At 41.8% G+C, this 15,223-nt stretch overlaps 1 protein-coding gene across 1 annotated transcript in view; it reads left to right on the forward strand.

Moving 5' to 3' along the window:
- Positions 1-1,088: 1,088 nt before the first annotated feature.
- The window catches only part of nudcd3 (NudC domain containing 3), a 35,813-nt gene continuing 21,678 nt past the window's right edge, over positions 1,089-15,223 (forward strand). Inside the window, exons 1-3 of the mRNA XM_072266421.1 lie at positions 1,089-1,343; positions 9,601-9,914; positions 12,866-12,989. Of these exons, the coding sequence (XP_072122522.1) occupies positions 1,146-1,343; positions 9,601-9,914; positions 12,866-12,989 (636 nt within the window). The 5' untranslated portion in view covers positions 1,089-1,145. The remainder of the gene's footprint in view (positions 1,344-9,600; positions 9,915-12,865; positions 12,990-15,223) is intronic.

The following is a 15,223-nucleotide window of genomic DNA, read 5'->3' on the forward strand; positions in this document are numbered from 1 at the left end:
GTTACCAGGGATGGTTTGAATTTCTAAGGAGAGGCTGGATCAGCCAGAGATGTCCTTCTTTTTCTCGAGGATAAGAGGCTGAGGGGTATAAAATCAAGATGGGCAGAATATTACTGTACAGTAAGTCAGGGTCTTTATATATGCAGGTACAGCACTAAGGAGAAAGATGCAGTGTTGTCTCTAATTGCAAAATGAAGTAATGAAGTTATATTACTACTGTACATTAATGAGACCACACTGAAGTACTGTATATAGCTTTCGTCCTACTTAAGAAAAATTATACTTGCATTGGAACTTATTCAGATAACTTTTACTTATTAATTAGAATGATTTCTGAGATAAAGAGATTGAACAATGAAAGAAGTTGAGCTTGTTGGCCTTTCACATACCTTGTATTTCAGCTCTCCTTTCCCACTGTCAGGGGAAGTAAACGTATACTAGATCTCAGATACACTGCCGAACCTCCCACTGGGGGTTAGGTTACTTCCCGTACAATATAAGGTCCAGGTGATGAGAGGGATCTCATTGTTACACATGACACTTTGAGTAGACTTGAGATGGTGAATGCTGAGAGGAAGTCTCCTTTCATGGGAAAATCTAAAACAACGTGTGATATTTTCAAATAAGATGGAGATGGGGATCTTCTCCTCTGAGTACCAAACCTATAGGATTCATTGACTATATTCAAAATTGTGAGACATTACTGGGCTTTGGCGGGGGTCAAACGTTTTGAAAAAGAGGCAGGAAAGTGGACCCACGGTCAAAATCAGTTGGTCAGCATGGTGAACGTGGTCTTGAGGTTTTATGGTCTTTTATACTCCTGTTTCTTAAGTTCATTTTTAAAAAAACAGACCGATATTAGATTTCCCTTGGTGATTTCTTATTGACAAGGACAATCACTTTTATCTTACCCCCTGTATTCATCTCTTCTCATCAGTCTCAGTCCTCAAACAGAACGGGGATGGGGTGAGTCATCCGGGAGCCGGCATGGACAGGACGGGCTGAATGGCCTACCCTTGCAGTAAACATTCCCGTCGGCGTGTGATCCGGGAACGTTTGTTGGGGCCGTGGCAGCCGGGGGAAGCGGCTGCGGCGGAGTGTTGGTGCCGGAAGTGTACGTGAGGTTGCGGACGGCTCGGGCAGCGATGGACGGGGCTCCGGAGATGACTGAGATGTACGACCAGGCGCTGCTCGGTATCCTGCAGCACGTCGGCAAGATCGAGAACTTTCTGGAAGTCTTCTTCGGGTTCCTGTACAGGAAAACCGACTTCTTCCGCCTGATGGTGCTGAAGGAAGATCGGCTGGGCTTCCCGCCCGGGGTGGCCGAGCGGCTGGCGCTGAGGGTGAGGGGTGAGGGGTGAGGGGGAGGGTGGCGGGCTAGCGGTTAATAGGAGAGGTGAGGAGATAGGGAGGTGGGGCAGGGAAGGGTGAGGGAGAAGTGGTAAAGTTGGAGTGCTGGAGGGGGCAAGACGGTGAGAGAGTGAGGGAGAGGGGTGGCAAAAAGGGGGGGGTGGAAATGGGGAAGAGAGTGAGGGGTAGTGGTAGGTGAAGTGGGACAGAATGAGTTGGGAGCTAGGAGGGGAGCGGAGATGAGGCAGGAGGAGGGCTGAGGAAAGGTAGGGAGGGGTAGGTGAGGTGTGATCGGGTGGAGGGAAGGGGGGAGGGGAGAGTATTGGGGTGGGAAGAGGTGTATTGTTGGTGACAGGATGGGGAGGGGAGCAGAGGGAGGGAAAGGGGAGGATAAAGGAGGTGGGTAGTGAGTAGTGGTGAGATGGAAGGAGTGGGCAAAGGGGTGCAAGGGAGATGGTGATGTAGTCAGGGGGGGTTGAGGGTTAAGAAAAAGGAATGTAGGGAAATGGTGGAGTCACAAGAGAATGGGGCAGGGTGGGAGTGGGAGGGAGGGGCTCAGTTGCTCTGGTCAAACCTGAACCAGTGTCTGCTCCCAAAATCCAAATACACATCTTACCCCCAATACCTGAACAGCTCCATCAGTCTGAATCCTTCCTTCACAAGAATGTTGGCAGGATCAAGCGGCCAGTTATAGGGAGAGGTTGACTAGACTCAGTCTATTTCCGTGGAATATGGGGAAATGAAGGGTGACATTATAGAAATATTTAAAATTATGGAGGGGGGAGACAGAAGGTAAACAGTAACACAGTCTTTTCCCCAGGGTAGGGGAGTTCTAAACTAGGAGACTTTGGTTTTGGTTGGGAGGGGAAAGTTCTAAAACTCTTTCACACAGCAGGTGGGGAGTATATGGCATGAGCTGCTAGAAGAAGTGGTTGAGACAGATACAATGGTATCAGTTGAGAAGCATTTGGATGGGGTGGGCTTAGAGCATGTGGACCAAATGGATGGGATGGGCTTAGAGCATGTGGACCAATTGCAGGAAATTGGGTGGACACAGTGGTCAGCATGGACTTGTTTCGCTAAAGGGCCTGTATCCGTGTGAAGTTGCTCTACGAATCTCCCGACCAAATTTACCACCCCACCTCCCTTGGGCCTGTGGATTGGAGGACAACCTTTTACACTTGCATTATGTGTAAAACTAGCGTTAACCAAATTTCAGGTACCCTCTTTTTTTTTCACATAGTATGCACCAATACACAGTTTGAATAGGTTTCTCCAACATCCCCCCCTTCCCCCCCACTCAATCTCTGTCTTTGTATCCCTCATATTGTAGACCACATTCCCAGTTCTGGATTGCTGATCCATTTGCTTCATCAGAGGGATTTTCACAAACAAAGGTCTGTTGCATTCTGTTGGAAACATTGCTGTCTCCCTGTGACTCCAGAATAGAATCGCACGCCATTTTAGAGGACGTGGTAATACTAGCAGTATATATGAAAGTGCACTGTAATGAGGTTCCATTGCAATTACAGCAGCATGGAAATACCCCTCTGCCCCAATATCTAAATCTTTAAACACTCCACCATTAAAGAATGGCCTGGTGCAGCTCTCGCAAATTGCATTCTGATTTGCCCTTTATGTGTTCTGATTCCTAGGATCGAGGAAGGTCCAGAGGAGATTTATATAGAATAATCCCAGTCATGATACGTTTAACCTATGAGGAGTGTTTGATGTCTCTGGGTCTGTACTTGCTGGAATTTAGAAGAATGAGAGGGATCTCATTGAAACTGACCAAATATTGAAAGGCCTAGATAGACTGAATGTGGAGAGGATGTTTATGATAGTGGGAGAATCCAGGACCAGATGGCACAGCCTCAGAATAGAAGGAAATCCATATAGAACAGAGTTGAGGGTAAATTTCTTTAGCCAGGGGGTAGTGAATCTGTGGAATTAATAGTCGCAGATGGTTGTGGAGGCCAAGTTGTTGGGTATATTTAAAGCAGAGGTTCTTGATTAGTAAGGGCATCAGAGGTTACAGGGAGAATGGAGTTGAGGGAAAACAAATCAGCCATGATCGAATGGCAGAGCAAATTCAATGGACCGAATGGCCTAATTCTGGTCCTATGTCTTACTGACTTATTCTGCAATCCAAAGGTTTGCATGAGGGTAGGTGAACTAAGCACTGCAAATTATGCATAAGGTATGTGGATGGTGGGCGAGTGGGGGAGTATTTGACAAGCATATGAGAGAGATAAGTTCAAAGTAAAGTTATCAATACCTATATCTGTCACCATACACAACCCTGAGATTCATTTTCTTGCGGGCATACACAGTAAATTGAAGAAACACAATAGAATAAATGAAAGACCACACCCAACAGGATGGGCAAATAACCAATGTACAAAAGACAACAAACTGCAAATACAAAAGAAAAAATAATAATAAATAAATGAGCAATAAATATCAAGAGCATGAGATGAAGAGTCCTTGAAAGTGAGCCCATAGGTTGTGGGAACAATTCAGTGATGGGGTGAAATTATCCCTTCTGGTTCAAGAACCTGATGGTTGAGGGGTAATAACTGTCCCTGAACCTGGTGGTTTGTGTTCTGAAGCTCCTGTCCCACTTTCCTGATGGCAGCAGCGAGAAGAGAGCATGGTCCATATGCTGGGGTTCCTGGTTGGTGGATGCTGCTTTCCTGCAATAGTGCTCTGTGTGGATGTGCTCAATAGTGGGGAGGGCTTTACCTGTGATGGACTGGGCCATATTGATTATTTTTGTAGGATTTTCAGTTCAGGGGAAATAGGCAGAAAATGGGATTGATGAATTTGTGAGCTTGCTTTGGCTCAGTGGGCTGAATGGCCTCCTGTGTCATAAGGAATATGGAATATATGATCCAGAGGCAATTGCTGTTAGTGGAAGAGAGTTCTGTAGCCATGCATCTTGAAATTTAAACTTAATTCATGAAAGATCTCTTGATGTTTTTTCAAACTCTGCCTTTTTTTAATTTCCCAACTGTAGAAGTACTTTTACTGTCTCTTCTCAGTTCATTTTAGTTGCTTGAACTTTAAACTAAACCTTCCTAAACTTGTTGACTCTGGAAGAACAAAATCCCAGTTTGAGTAATCGTCCTGTGTAATTTAACCCGTGTATCATTCTGGTGAGGATATTCTGCACTCCCTTTTACCTATCCTTCCTAAAGTGTGGTGTTCAGAGCTGCTCGCAGCACTTCAGATGTGATGTTGCCGAGGTTTTGAGAAGCTGTACACCTTGTACTGCAAATCCTTGACATTTGAAAGGCCACCAGTCTATTAGTGTTTATGATTATGTTTTTGAACATGACTGTGACATTTCATTCATCTTGGATGCACCTCCTGGTGGTATCAAGAAACATGGAGAACTAGTCACAGCTAGTTCTCGGTCGTCATAAATAATTGCATCTCTAGCCAAGCTGTTCTAGTACAGTACTGTACTATATATGTCATCATATACAACCTGATGAAGGGTCTTGGGCTGAAATGTCAACTGTTCACCCTTTTCCATAGGTGCTGCCTGGCCTGCTGAGTTCCTCCAGCATTTTGTGTGTATTACTTTGATTTCCAGCATCTGCAGATCTTTTCTAGTACAATACTGGCCTCTACCAGGCAACGTGAAAAATAATTTTGGTATGTCTCGTTCACAAAGCCTGAACCAATTCAATCCAGCAAGTTACTGTCCAATCAGTATACTCTCAATCATCAGTAAAGTGATGGAAGCTGTCATCAAAAGAATCCTTACTGATCAATAACCTTCTTGCCTGTGCACAGTGTATCTTTCACTCGCACCACACTGAAATGGGCCAAGAGCTGAATTCTAGAAATAAGGTGAGAATGACCGGCCATGATGTCAGATCAGAATTTGACCCAGAGTAGAATTGGGATATCATGGTAAAAATCAATGGGAGTGAAAGGAAAAACAGCCCAGTGGCTGGAGTCATACTAAAAGGAAGGTGGTCATGTTTGTTGGGGATAAGCATTTTAGTTCCAGGACATCACCAGAATTCCTTGGGGGCAGTCTTCTTTGCTCAACCATCTTCAGCTGCTTCATCAATGACCTCCTTCCAACATAAGGTCAAATGGAGGTGTTCGCTGATGATTTCTCAATTCAGTTTAATTTGTACCCACTGCTGAATGCAGCAAGACCAAGAAAATTCTCAGGTATGGGTTGATAACTGGCAAGTAAAACTTGTGGCTTTCAAGGGTCAGGCAATTTCTGACAAAGGAAAGTCTAACTCTCTGCCCCGATTCAGTGACTTTACTATTGTTGAGTAGCTCCATCGTCAGCATCCCAAGGGTCACTGTTGACCAGTGATATGAATACCAGGGCTGTAAGAACGGGGTCAGAGCCTGGGTATCCTGCAGTAAGGACTCACCCCCGATACCCCAAAGGCAAAAGTCAGAGCAGAGCAGAAGAATAATACTAGCCTTTATTGTGAGGGTAGGGATGTTTTGTTAATTGGTATATAAAGAAGAGGCCATTAGAGGCTGTGCAGAGAACCTTCACTAGATTGATTTCTTGAAGATAGCTACAGATGGATATAGAAATGTTACGATGTGGAAGAAGATGTGATGATTTTATTGAAACAGGATTTGGTGGCGGATTGAGGAGTCATTGAGTAATATACAGCGTGGAAACAGACCTTTTGGCCCAGGGTCGGCAACCTTTTCGCCTCTGTGGGCCGGATCACGTATTAATGAGCGGACGGTGAGCCAGAATAATGCCATAAAAAACTTGAAATACAGTATGGGAATTATCCATTTAAATACATATAGTTATGTTTTGCCTCAAGTTAATGAATAACGCATGCTAGAAAATCATTTGTGCTTAAGGTTGCCTACCCCTGCTGTGGCCCAACTTGTCTATACTGATTAAGGGGCCTTTCTAAGCTCATACCTTTTGACTCATTATCTGCCTAAGCATCTCCCATACACATTTATCCAATTGTCTCTTAGATGTCTTTGTTGTTCTTGCCTCTCTGTCATCCGTGATCATTGCTAACTTATTCTTGCCGTAGGACTCTTGTCTTTACAGAGTGTAAACTGATTGTATGACAATAAATGCTTCAAGCACCTCCCCCCATACCCCTGATTTCCATTTGATATTACATTCACATTATTTATCTGTTGACTAACTCATTAAATCCAGCACAACTTTCTCCCTTAATTCTTCTCGGGCATTGTTGCTGAAAACTATCTTGTGCATGTTCCAGAAATGTAAGATCTTTCAGTGAAGAATAAAGGCATTGTTTGTGGGATTTTCTCAAGTTTATTTGGAAGCCATCAACTTCATCCCTCTGTTTGGCATCCGTTGAAATCAGGTTGTTCACGGTCTTGGAGCTGTAGTTCTCCTTATGAGCTTGCAACTACATATCTGTGCCACCACTTAAAATCTCACCTCAATAATTTTAACCAAATCTGTTCCACTTTTGGCTCATGATCTGTTGAATGCCTTTGTTACCTCTAGATGTGGTAATTGTAACACTCTGTAGGCCAGGCTCTCATCTTTCACCCTTTCATGACTTGGAAGTCATTCAAAACTCTGCTGGTATCAAGACTCACAGAGTCCCTTTGATCTACTACTGTTCTGCTTTCTGACCCATCTTGGCCAGTCCAGTGTCATTTCTTTCCTTCAATTCTCATTCTTTATAAATCCTTTTGTTGTTTTGTCCCAATTCTGCTGTCTTGTGACTGTCCAAAATCTCAGTGCTGGTTTAATTCTTGCTCTTTGCACATCCCTGATTTTAAACACGCTGTTTCAGTTGAACTGGAATCTGAGTCCTTGACTGATTTTATGCTTCTCCTCATTTCTCGTCTACAAGATTCTTGAAGCCTTCCTACCTCTCTATCATACTTGCTTATGCTGGAAAGGTGAAATGAGAACAGAAAATTCTGGCAACAATCAGAGGTCAGACAGCACCAGTGGAAAGAGGAGCAGATTGAGCATGGCAGGGCAAAGACATTTGGTATTGAACTGAATTGACTTTATTTCTTACATCCTTCACGTACATGAGGAGTAAAAATCTTTACGTTACATCTCCATCGTCACCATTAGAACTAGCAAAGAAAAAATTAAGTTAGTATTAATTTTCAGTTCTAATCGGTGGCCTTTTTCCTGAAATATTAACTCTTGCTTCTCTTTCTACAGACCTGCTGACTTTTTCCAGCATTTTGTTATTTTTATTTAAATACATGCTTGTATGGCTAAATCTCAGTTATTGTCTACGGCAGTACGAGATCCTTAAAGCATTTTGAGTTAGAACATAAATACAGGTTGCTGTGACCTGGATGCCAAATATATTACCTATGTTCTGCAACTAACTAGCTCAGCTAAGACTAGGAATCCAGTGGTCTTGGTGAGTGTGGTGTGGCTTGGTAACAAAATGTATTTCAACAAATTAAATGATCATCTCGTAGATTTCTCTGAAATGCTCATGCAGAATATAGTTTGAGTAGATTATTGACAACATATCCAAAGGCTGCAGAATTTACTTGTCAGACATTATAAGTGGAGACTATGATTTTAAAAAAATCCTACTCGGTCCATGGTAACTACATGGACCTCAAACAGCATCCCAGGCAAATCACTTACTGCCAGGATTCCTACTGTGTGTCATGGGTGCCAAAGATCTCTCAGGTATCCTCAGAATAGAGAGTGCCCAGAGGGCTATTGAGGTGGGCGACTGGAGCCTTGCATCTGTTCATTGAGCCATGACATGGATACAATATCCGCAAATATTTCCCCTTTTCAAAAAAACGTGTTGTCATCATTTTTCTGAGCTTCCATTCTACACAATTCTTAAAATTTGTCTTTGTAACGGCCCTGGCATGTGCTGCTTCCTGACGTTTCATTACCAGGCAGCCAGTTGAGTGATGCACGTTACTTGGTACTGAACCATCAGCAGCTCCTCAAGACAAATCCTGAAAGCTTGGCATTTTAGTTTATCATTGTTAATGAAGTTGACCATTTTAGATCTCATCATTGATATGAGGATCAGGCCCTCACCTTTCTTTAAAAAAAAGTGAATGCAATTCACATCCCCTCCATCACCCTTTGAAAATTTAGGAGAAAAAAATAGAAATTGATATATTTAATTTGGTCTGCTATTATTGTTCTGTGTTTCATTGTAACATTTTATGATTTAGTTCAAATCCTTCTTGATGATTCTTTCCAGTTCCTATATAATCAGGAAATTTTGGTTTGGATATTGCCAATTTAACTCAGTTGAAAGTCATTAAGCTGAATGCAGACCATCTAGGATTTAGGTTGCAGCTGTTCCCACACACAGCCTCAAACAAGAGCAACTCAAATCATGTTTGAGGGTAGCTAGCACAATTTAACTAAGTAGTACATTCAGTTCTCATTCAGGCAGCCAGTATATAGTGGGTAAAATCAGCCTGGGATTGTTTTTTTTTGCACTTCTGGAAGTGACTGAAACTAAAATTGATTTCAATTTCCTCAGCACTCAGTCCCTGTGGTATTAGTCAGTGTTTCCTGATCTGACAATGCTTCAGTTGTAAAGTTCTTAGATTTGTTTTTAAATCCCTGCATGACTTCCCTTACCCATTTCTGTAATCTTGATGACCATGCCCCCAGTTTTGAGCAGTTGTACCTTCTGTGCTCTACTGCTGTGGGACATGCCTTGAGCTGCTTGGGTTTGAAGCTTTGCAGTTCCTGCCCTGAATTTCCGTCTCACTGTTTTCTTGTAGGATATGTTTTTGATCACCTATACTAATTTTTCCTTATCTGACTTGGTATCAAGTTATTTGGATAATTGCCCTAATGAAGCTCCATAGGCCATTAACTATGCCAAAGGTTCTCTATAATTGCAGTTTATTGTTGATTGTAATGGAAGGCAGTGTAATTATGTGGCTGACAGCACCTGGATGTAGGTTTTCTAAGCTCATTCTGTATTAGGGTTCAGCAATTTTCTTTCAGATGTTGACGTTTTAGTAATCTCTACAACACACAGACTCCATGCTTATTAATTTGGATGGTATACCACAACAACAAGGAATAATTTGTGTTTAATGGATGTTTTAAGGAAGGAACAGGAGAAGGCTATTCAACCCAATAGTTCAATATGATCATGTACCTCATCTTCCTTTTCCTGGTTTTGCCCAGCAATCCATCACATCCTTGCCTAATGAAAATATCTTTTGGTCACAGCCTTTGAAATCAAAGTGCAACTAATGTTACAACTCTTTTTTTTAAAGGCTTTTAAGAAGTTTGAACACTACTCTATTCAAGACAATGAGAGACGGGTGAAAGAGATAGAAGAAAAACTTAAGAATAGGAAAATGGAGGAAGAGCAGTCATGTGTTCCACCTCCTAGTCAGGAGGTGGAGGTTGATTCAACACCTGAGGAGCAGCCTCAAGCAGTGGAGATGGCTGATCAGAGCACAGAGAAGACTGATCAGGAGATTGCAGCAGATGCACAGCACCCGGCCAATGTTGCTGCAGCTTCTGGACCCTTAGAGGGCGCCACCGCTGCACCAGATTCGAAAGAGGAGCCCAACCAGCCTTCCAAGTATGTGTGTACTACTTAAAACACAATAAGAAATAAGGTTCAATGTACAGATCTCGTGTATTCTGAGGAGATAGTTGGTGTATCCCCTTCTGCAGGCCCAAGGCAGGAGGTCTCAGCTTCTCTTTTGGGCATTTGGGCTCCATTTCAGAATATAAGATAATGCAGATAGTCTGCTGCATTGCAGCTGTGTACCTGCAGACACACTGGGTTTTTTCTTTCTCTCGGTTTGATTGCTCCCTGATTAACATCATACCTGACTGAACCTTGCTCTTGCAGCTTGAAAGACACCGACTGAGATGGATAAAAAGGTTTAAAATGTCAAGTGCATGCATGTTGGAAGAACAAAGTGGAATGATGTAAGCTAACTAAAACAAAACGATGGGAAGCAACAAAGAAGCCTGAAGATTCTATACATAAATCTTTCAAGATGACAACCTAGATGATGAGATTGTTTCCTTTATAAGAATATTTATAATGAGAAGAATAAGAACACAAGAGAAATGAAGTCAAACTAAGTCTCCCTAAGTAACACTTGAAGCTTCAAATGGAGTGCTCTGACTATATCTAGGAACTACACTTTGAGAAAAATGTCAAGGCTTTAAGAGGGTAAGAGATTCACTGGAACGATAGCTCAGAGAAACTAAAATTGTTCCCTTTCAAAAGTATGGCTATGAAGAGCATTCCAATCATAGTTTTGGTAGAGCAAATAAGGGAAAATACTATGGCAGTGCTGATGTCCAGAATGTGTTTATTTAAAATAATGAAGAAAAGGTCTGAGGTGGTGATTTTTCTTAATGCAGCTGTGATCCAAACTGCATTGCCCTAAAATGGTGATGGAAGTAGATTCAGTTGTACTTTCCAAGAGAATTGTATATATACTAACCACTGGCAGGTTAAAAGCAAGAGCAGGGTTGTAGGATTAAATGGGCACTATAATTAAGAGCTTACAAAGGGATGATAGTCCTTTTGTGTTTTTTTTAATGTATAGAGTGGAGAGATAATATCAATATAATGATGTAATTTGCTCCAGTTTTTTCATCATAATTGGCTTCCTGTTCCTTCGTGCTGGCTGTATGTTTGAATCTGGTAAGGTTTTGCTCTGGTTAGGCTTGTTTTAACACTGGGCTGTTGTGGGGTGCTCCCTATGATGGAGCTGGTGAAGAAACTTTCACTACGGATGATGTAGCTTTATGGAGTAGCTCTCCACAGACTGCTTGCCTTTCTCCTCTCCTGCCAGCCTCTGTCCCACCCTCTAAAACACTGCTATACATTAGCGATCTTTCTTATTCCCTCCCAGTCCTGATGCAGGGTCTTGACCCGAAATGATGGCTTACCTTCCCCCTTTTTTCTACACAGATACTGCCTGACCTGCTGTTCTTCCAGCATCCTGCATTTTGTTTCAACACAGTTCGTTTTTTTAAAAGAAATCGATCTGTACTTTGTCCACTTTGTTTCTTGTGGGTGTTTCAAATTTCATCCAATGAGATCAAGTGGAAGTGTCTTAAAGTGCAAGAAGCCATTTATTCTTGTTGAGTATGAGTCGGACTGAGTGTACATAGATGTCGTGAATGGAGAATACAGAAGAACAATGGAAATCAGAATCAGGGTTATTATCACTGGCATGTGACATGAAATTTGTAAAACTTAGCAGCAGCAGTTCAATGTAATACATAATCTAGCAGAGAAAAAAATAAATAAAATTTAAAAAAATAAATAAGTTAATTACATATATTGAATAGATTTTTTTTAAATGTGCAAAAACAGCAATACTGTATATTTTTTTAAAAAAGTGAGGTAGTGTCCAAAGATTCAATGTCCATTTAGGAATCGGATGGCAGAGGGGAAGAAGCTGTTCCTGAATCACTGAGTGTGTGCCTTCAGGCTTCTGTACCTCCTACCTGATGGTAACAGTGAGAAAAGGACATGCCCTGGGTGCTGGAGGTCCTTAATTATGGACGCTGCCTTTCTGAGACACCACAGAAGGAAGTAGCAGAAATCAGAAAATTCTTAAACACATAGCAGTTTTCAAAGTCTGTGTTGAAAATTTAATGATTAATAGTGTGTCAGATATTTGACTATTCACAGTTAAAGACACCAAAATACAGAATTAGAACAGAACTTGACCTTTTAATCTCTTTAGAAGCCAACAGCGACTTTTTTATGGGCGCTTATGGGTTAACAAAGACGTAAGTTCAGTCCTATACATAACTGCAACTGAACATCACATCTGCTGGATTAAGTAGGTTTCTCTGTGTAACAACGGACATATCCATTGTCCTCCTTTTTCCCCATCCATGATAACCCTTCCAGGCTGTACCAGTATCACATTGAAGCTCTTCAGGTAGACATGCTTGTGAATGGGGTGAGGGGGAAGGATGGTCTATATGCTTTTCCTTTTAGAGTGATGTTACTTGGATTTTTCTGTAAATAAGTATACCAGTTTGGTCCTAATGAGTCTACATTTCCTTTATTTGTTAGCTATTAGAACGACCTAGTTTGGGCAACACCAATAGAATTCTAATTTGCTGTGTGTGCACAATACAAAACCAGCTCTTTTTTTTTTAGCATCATTTAAGAATCATACTTTGAAGGTTCAAATGAGATATCACACTAGTGTAGTGTTTCTCTTCAGTGGCCTGCTATTGATGGCGTTGTTAACCTAAGAATACTCACTGACAAAGGGCTTGAAACAGGAAAAACATACTGTACTATTAATATCTTGTCAGTGTTGTGGATGTGTTACATAAGTTCCACGCACTTACCAGTCTGTGTTTTTTTAAAAAAAAAGCTGCATCTGACATTCTCCGTATACTTTCCTCCAATCATCTAATAAAATTATGCTCTCTCATGTTAGCCTTTTCCGTCCTGGGAACAAGGTGCTGACTGTCCACTTATGTATGCCTCTTATCATCTTATACACTTCATGATCTTATCTGTTGGTTTGCCTACAGAAAATGTGAAGAAAATTTTGACAGCTATAATGGGGCAGTGAGAGACAACTACGTTTGGTCCCAGGATTACTCAGACCTGGAAGTGAAAGTGCCAGTTTCCAAGCAGATTGTTAAAGGAAAACAGGTAATAGCTAATCACCAGAATCCACCCATCTCAAATTTTAATTTTGGTCTGGTTTAATGTTCATTGCTGATGACTTCCACACCCTGGGCCAGGAAGGACAAATCATCACCCAGGCTTTCTGTTCCTGTTGGAAAGCATGCTTGTGTGTGTGGATAGATCTGTTGGATATAATTGGAATTGTGCTTGGCTGTGATGTTTTCACTGGTCCAGTATCTTGCTGTTAGTCAATATATGGACTACAGAGGAATTATTTCTTGAGTGGGGAGCTGCCAGTTGGCCGAAGTCTATGAAACCAAACCCAGGAGAAGTAGATGCTTTGCAGAATAGTAAGACTAGAGCAAATTGGTGCTAAAAACTGATTAAATTAGAATTGGATGAATCTCAACACTAGAGGGCATAGAACATAGAACACTACAGAACAGCACAGTACACCACTACGTTGTGCCAACGTTTTAGCATACTCCCTAATGAATCTGCGCTCTCCTCGGAGGGGCCACTGGGTCTTAGTGCTCTCGGAGATGTTATCAAAACTCTTAAGATTTATGGAATGGCCTGTAATTCATATTGGCCTCTTTCAGTTGTGTTTTTTTTCTTGTTCTAGCCAGTTCTTTCTTTTTGCAGATTGGTGGTTTGGAGGTTTGGGTGATTGGTAGTTTTTGCATGAGGGGAGCATCAGGGATATTTGGGTTTGTGAGTTTTTGTTTCATTTTCTTTTTGTGCAGGGAGCGTTTGATGTCTTTCTTTCAATTTTCTGTATTCCATGGCTATCTGGAGAAGATAAGTTTCAGAATTGTATTCTGTATACATATTTTGATAATAAAATGAACCTTTGCCTTTACCACTATCTCCGTTTAAAAAATCCTACATCTGACATTCTCCCTATACTTTCCTCCAATTATTGAATAAGATTATGCTGTCTTGTATTAGCCTTATCTGCCTTGGGAAAAGGTGCTGGCTGTCCACTCTATGCCTCTTATCATCTTATACACCTCAGTCTCCTTTGCACCGAAGAGAAAAGCCCTAGCTTGCCCAAACTTCACTCATAGGACATGCTCTTCGATCCAAGCAGCATCCCAGTAAATCTCTGCACCTAGGTATAAGGTGAGAATGGGAAGTTGAGAGGAACTGTGCGAGGCAAGTTGTTGTTTTTTGTTTTTTAACACTGTAGTACTTATCCAGAATGTGGTGCCAGGGCAGTGCTAATAGATACAGCAGCAAGATTTCAGCGGTATTTAGATGATACATGAGCTGTCTGGGAGTAGAGGGATACGGGTCCTGTGCAGGAAGATTGCATTAGTTAGATTGGCGTCATGGTCAGCACAGACGTGGAGGGGTGAAGGGCTTGTTCTTGTACTATACTTCTGAAGAAGGAATTGATTAAGTTGAGGTGCAGCAGTGTGTTGATGGTGCAATGGTTTGTTAGTCACACACTAACCTGCAGAGTGCATCAGTGTTTGAAACCCCTCCTTCATCCTCATAAATATTTTATATCAGTGGTGTTTTTTACTCAGTCGCAGTATATGTCACTGAGGCCTTGATTCAGTCTGTACCTGCGCAGTACAATATAGATTCTGGCAAACTGACTTGTCAGGATTCGACCACAATTTGTCACCTCAGTAGGGTTCTTTCAATTGGACATTTCTGATTTTTATTTACTTTATTTGTTTTATTTTAGAGATACAATGCAGAACAGGCCCTTCTATCCCAAGGAGCCATGTGGCCCAGCAGCCCATCTACTTAACCCTAAGCCTAATCACAGAACAATTTACAATCATCAATTAACCTATTAACCGGTACCTCTTTGGACTGTGGGAGGAAACCGGAGCACCCGGAGGAAACCCACACAATCACAGGGAGAACATACAAACTCCTCACAGGCGGCGCCGGAATTCAACTCCAAACTCTGATGCCCTGAGCGGTAATGGGGTTGCGCTAACCATTATACTACCATGGCACTTGTATTTTGTGGCTCAGTACATGGATATCTGGATCACTGTGGGATTAGACTGCATGCAAACAGCCCATAAATTGCTGCAACTCAGGAAGCTGAATGTTCACTGTCGTGCAATGTTTCCCAAGTTAATCCTGCATTTTTGAATTAATGCTGAGTTGAAGGAGGCGGTTTGTATATTTAAAAGAAAATGTATAAACCCCAAAGCCATGGTACTCCCAGTGTTATTGCCTGAGTGACCCACAAAGATGATGGGAAATTTTTAGTAATGTGTCAAAATTTC

Source organism: Mobula birostris, chromosome 8 (genome assembly GCF_030028105.1).
Source record: "Mobula birostris isolate sMobBir1 chromosome 8, sMobBir1.hap1, whole genome shotgun sequence".
Taxonomy (NCBI): Eukaryota; Metazoa; Chordata; class Chondrichthyes; order Myliobatiformes; family Myliobatidae; genus Mobula; species Mobula birostris.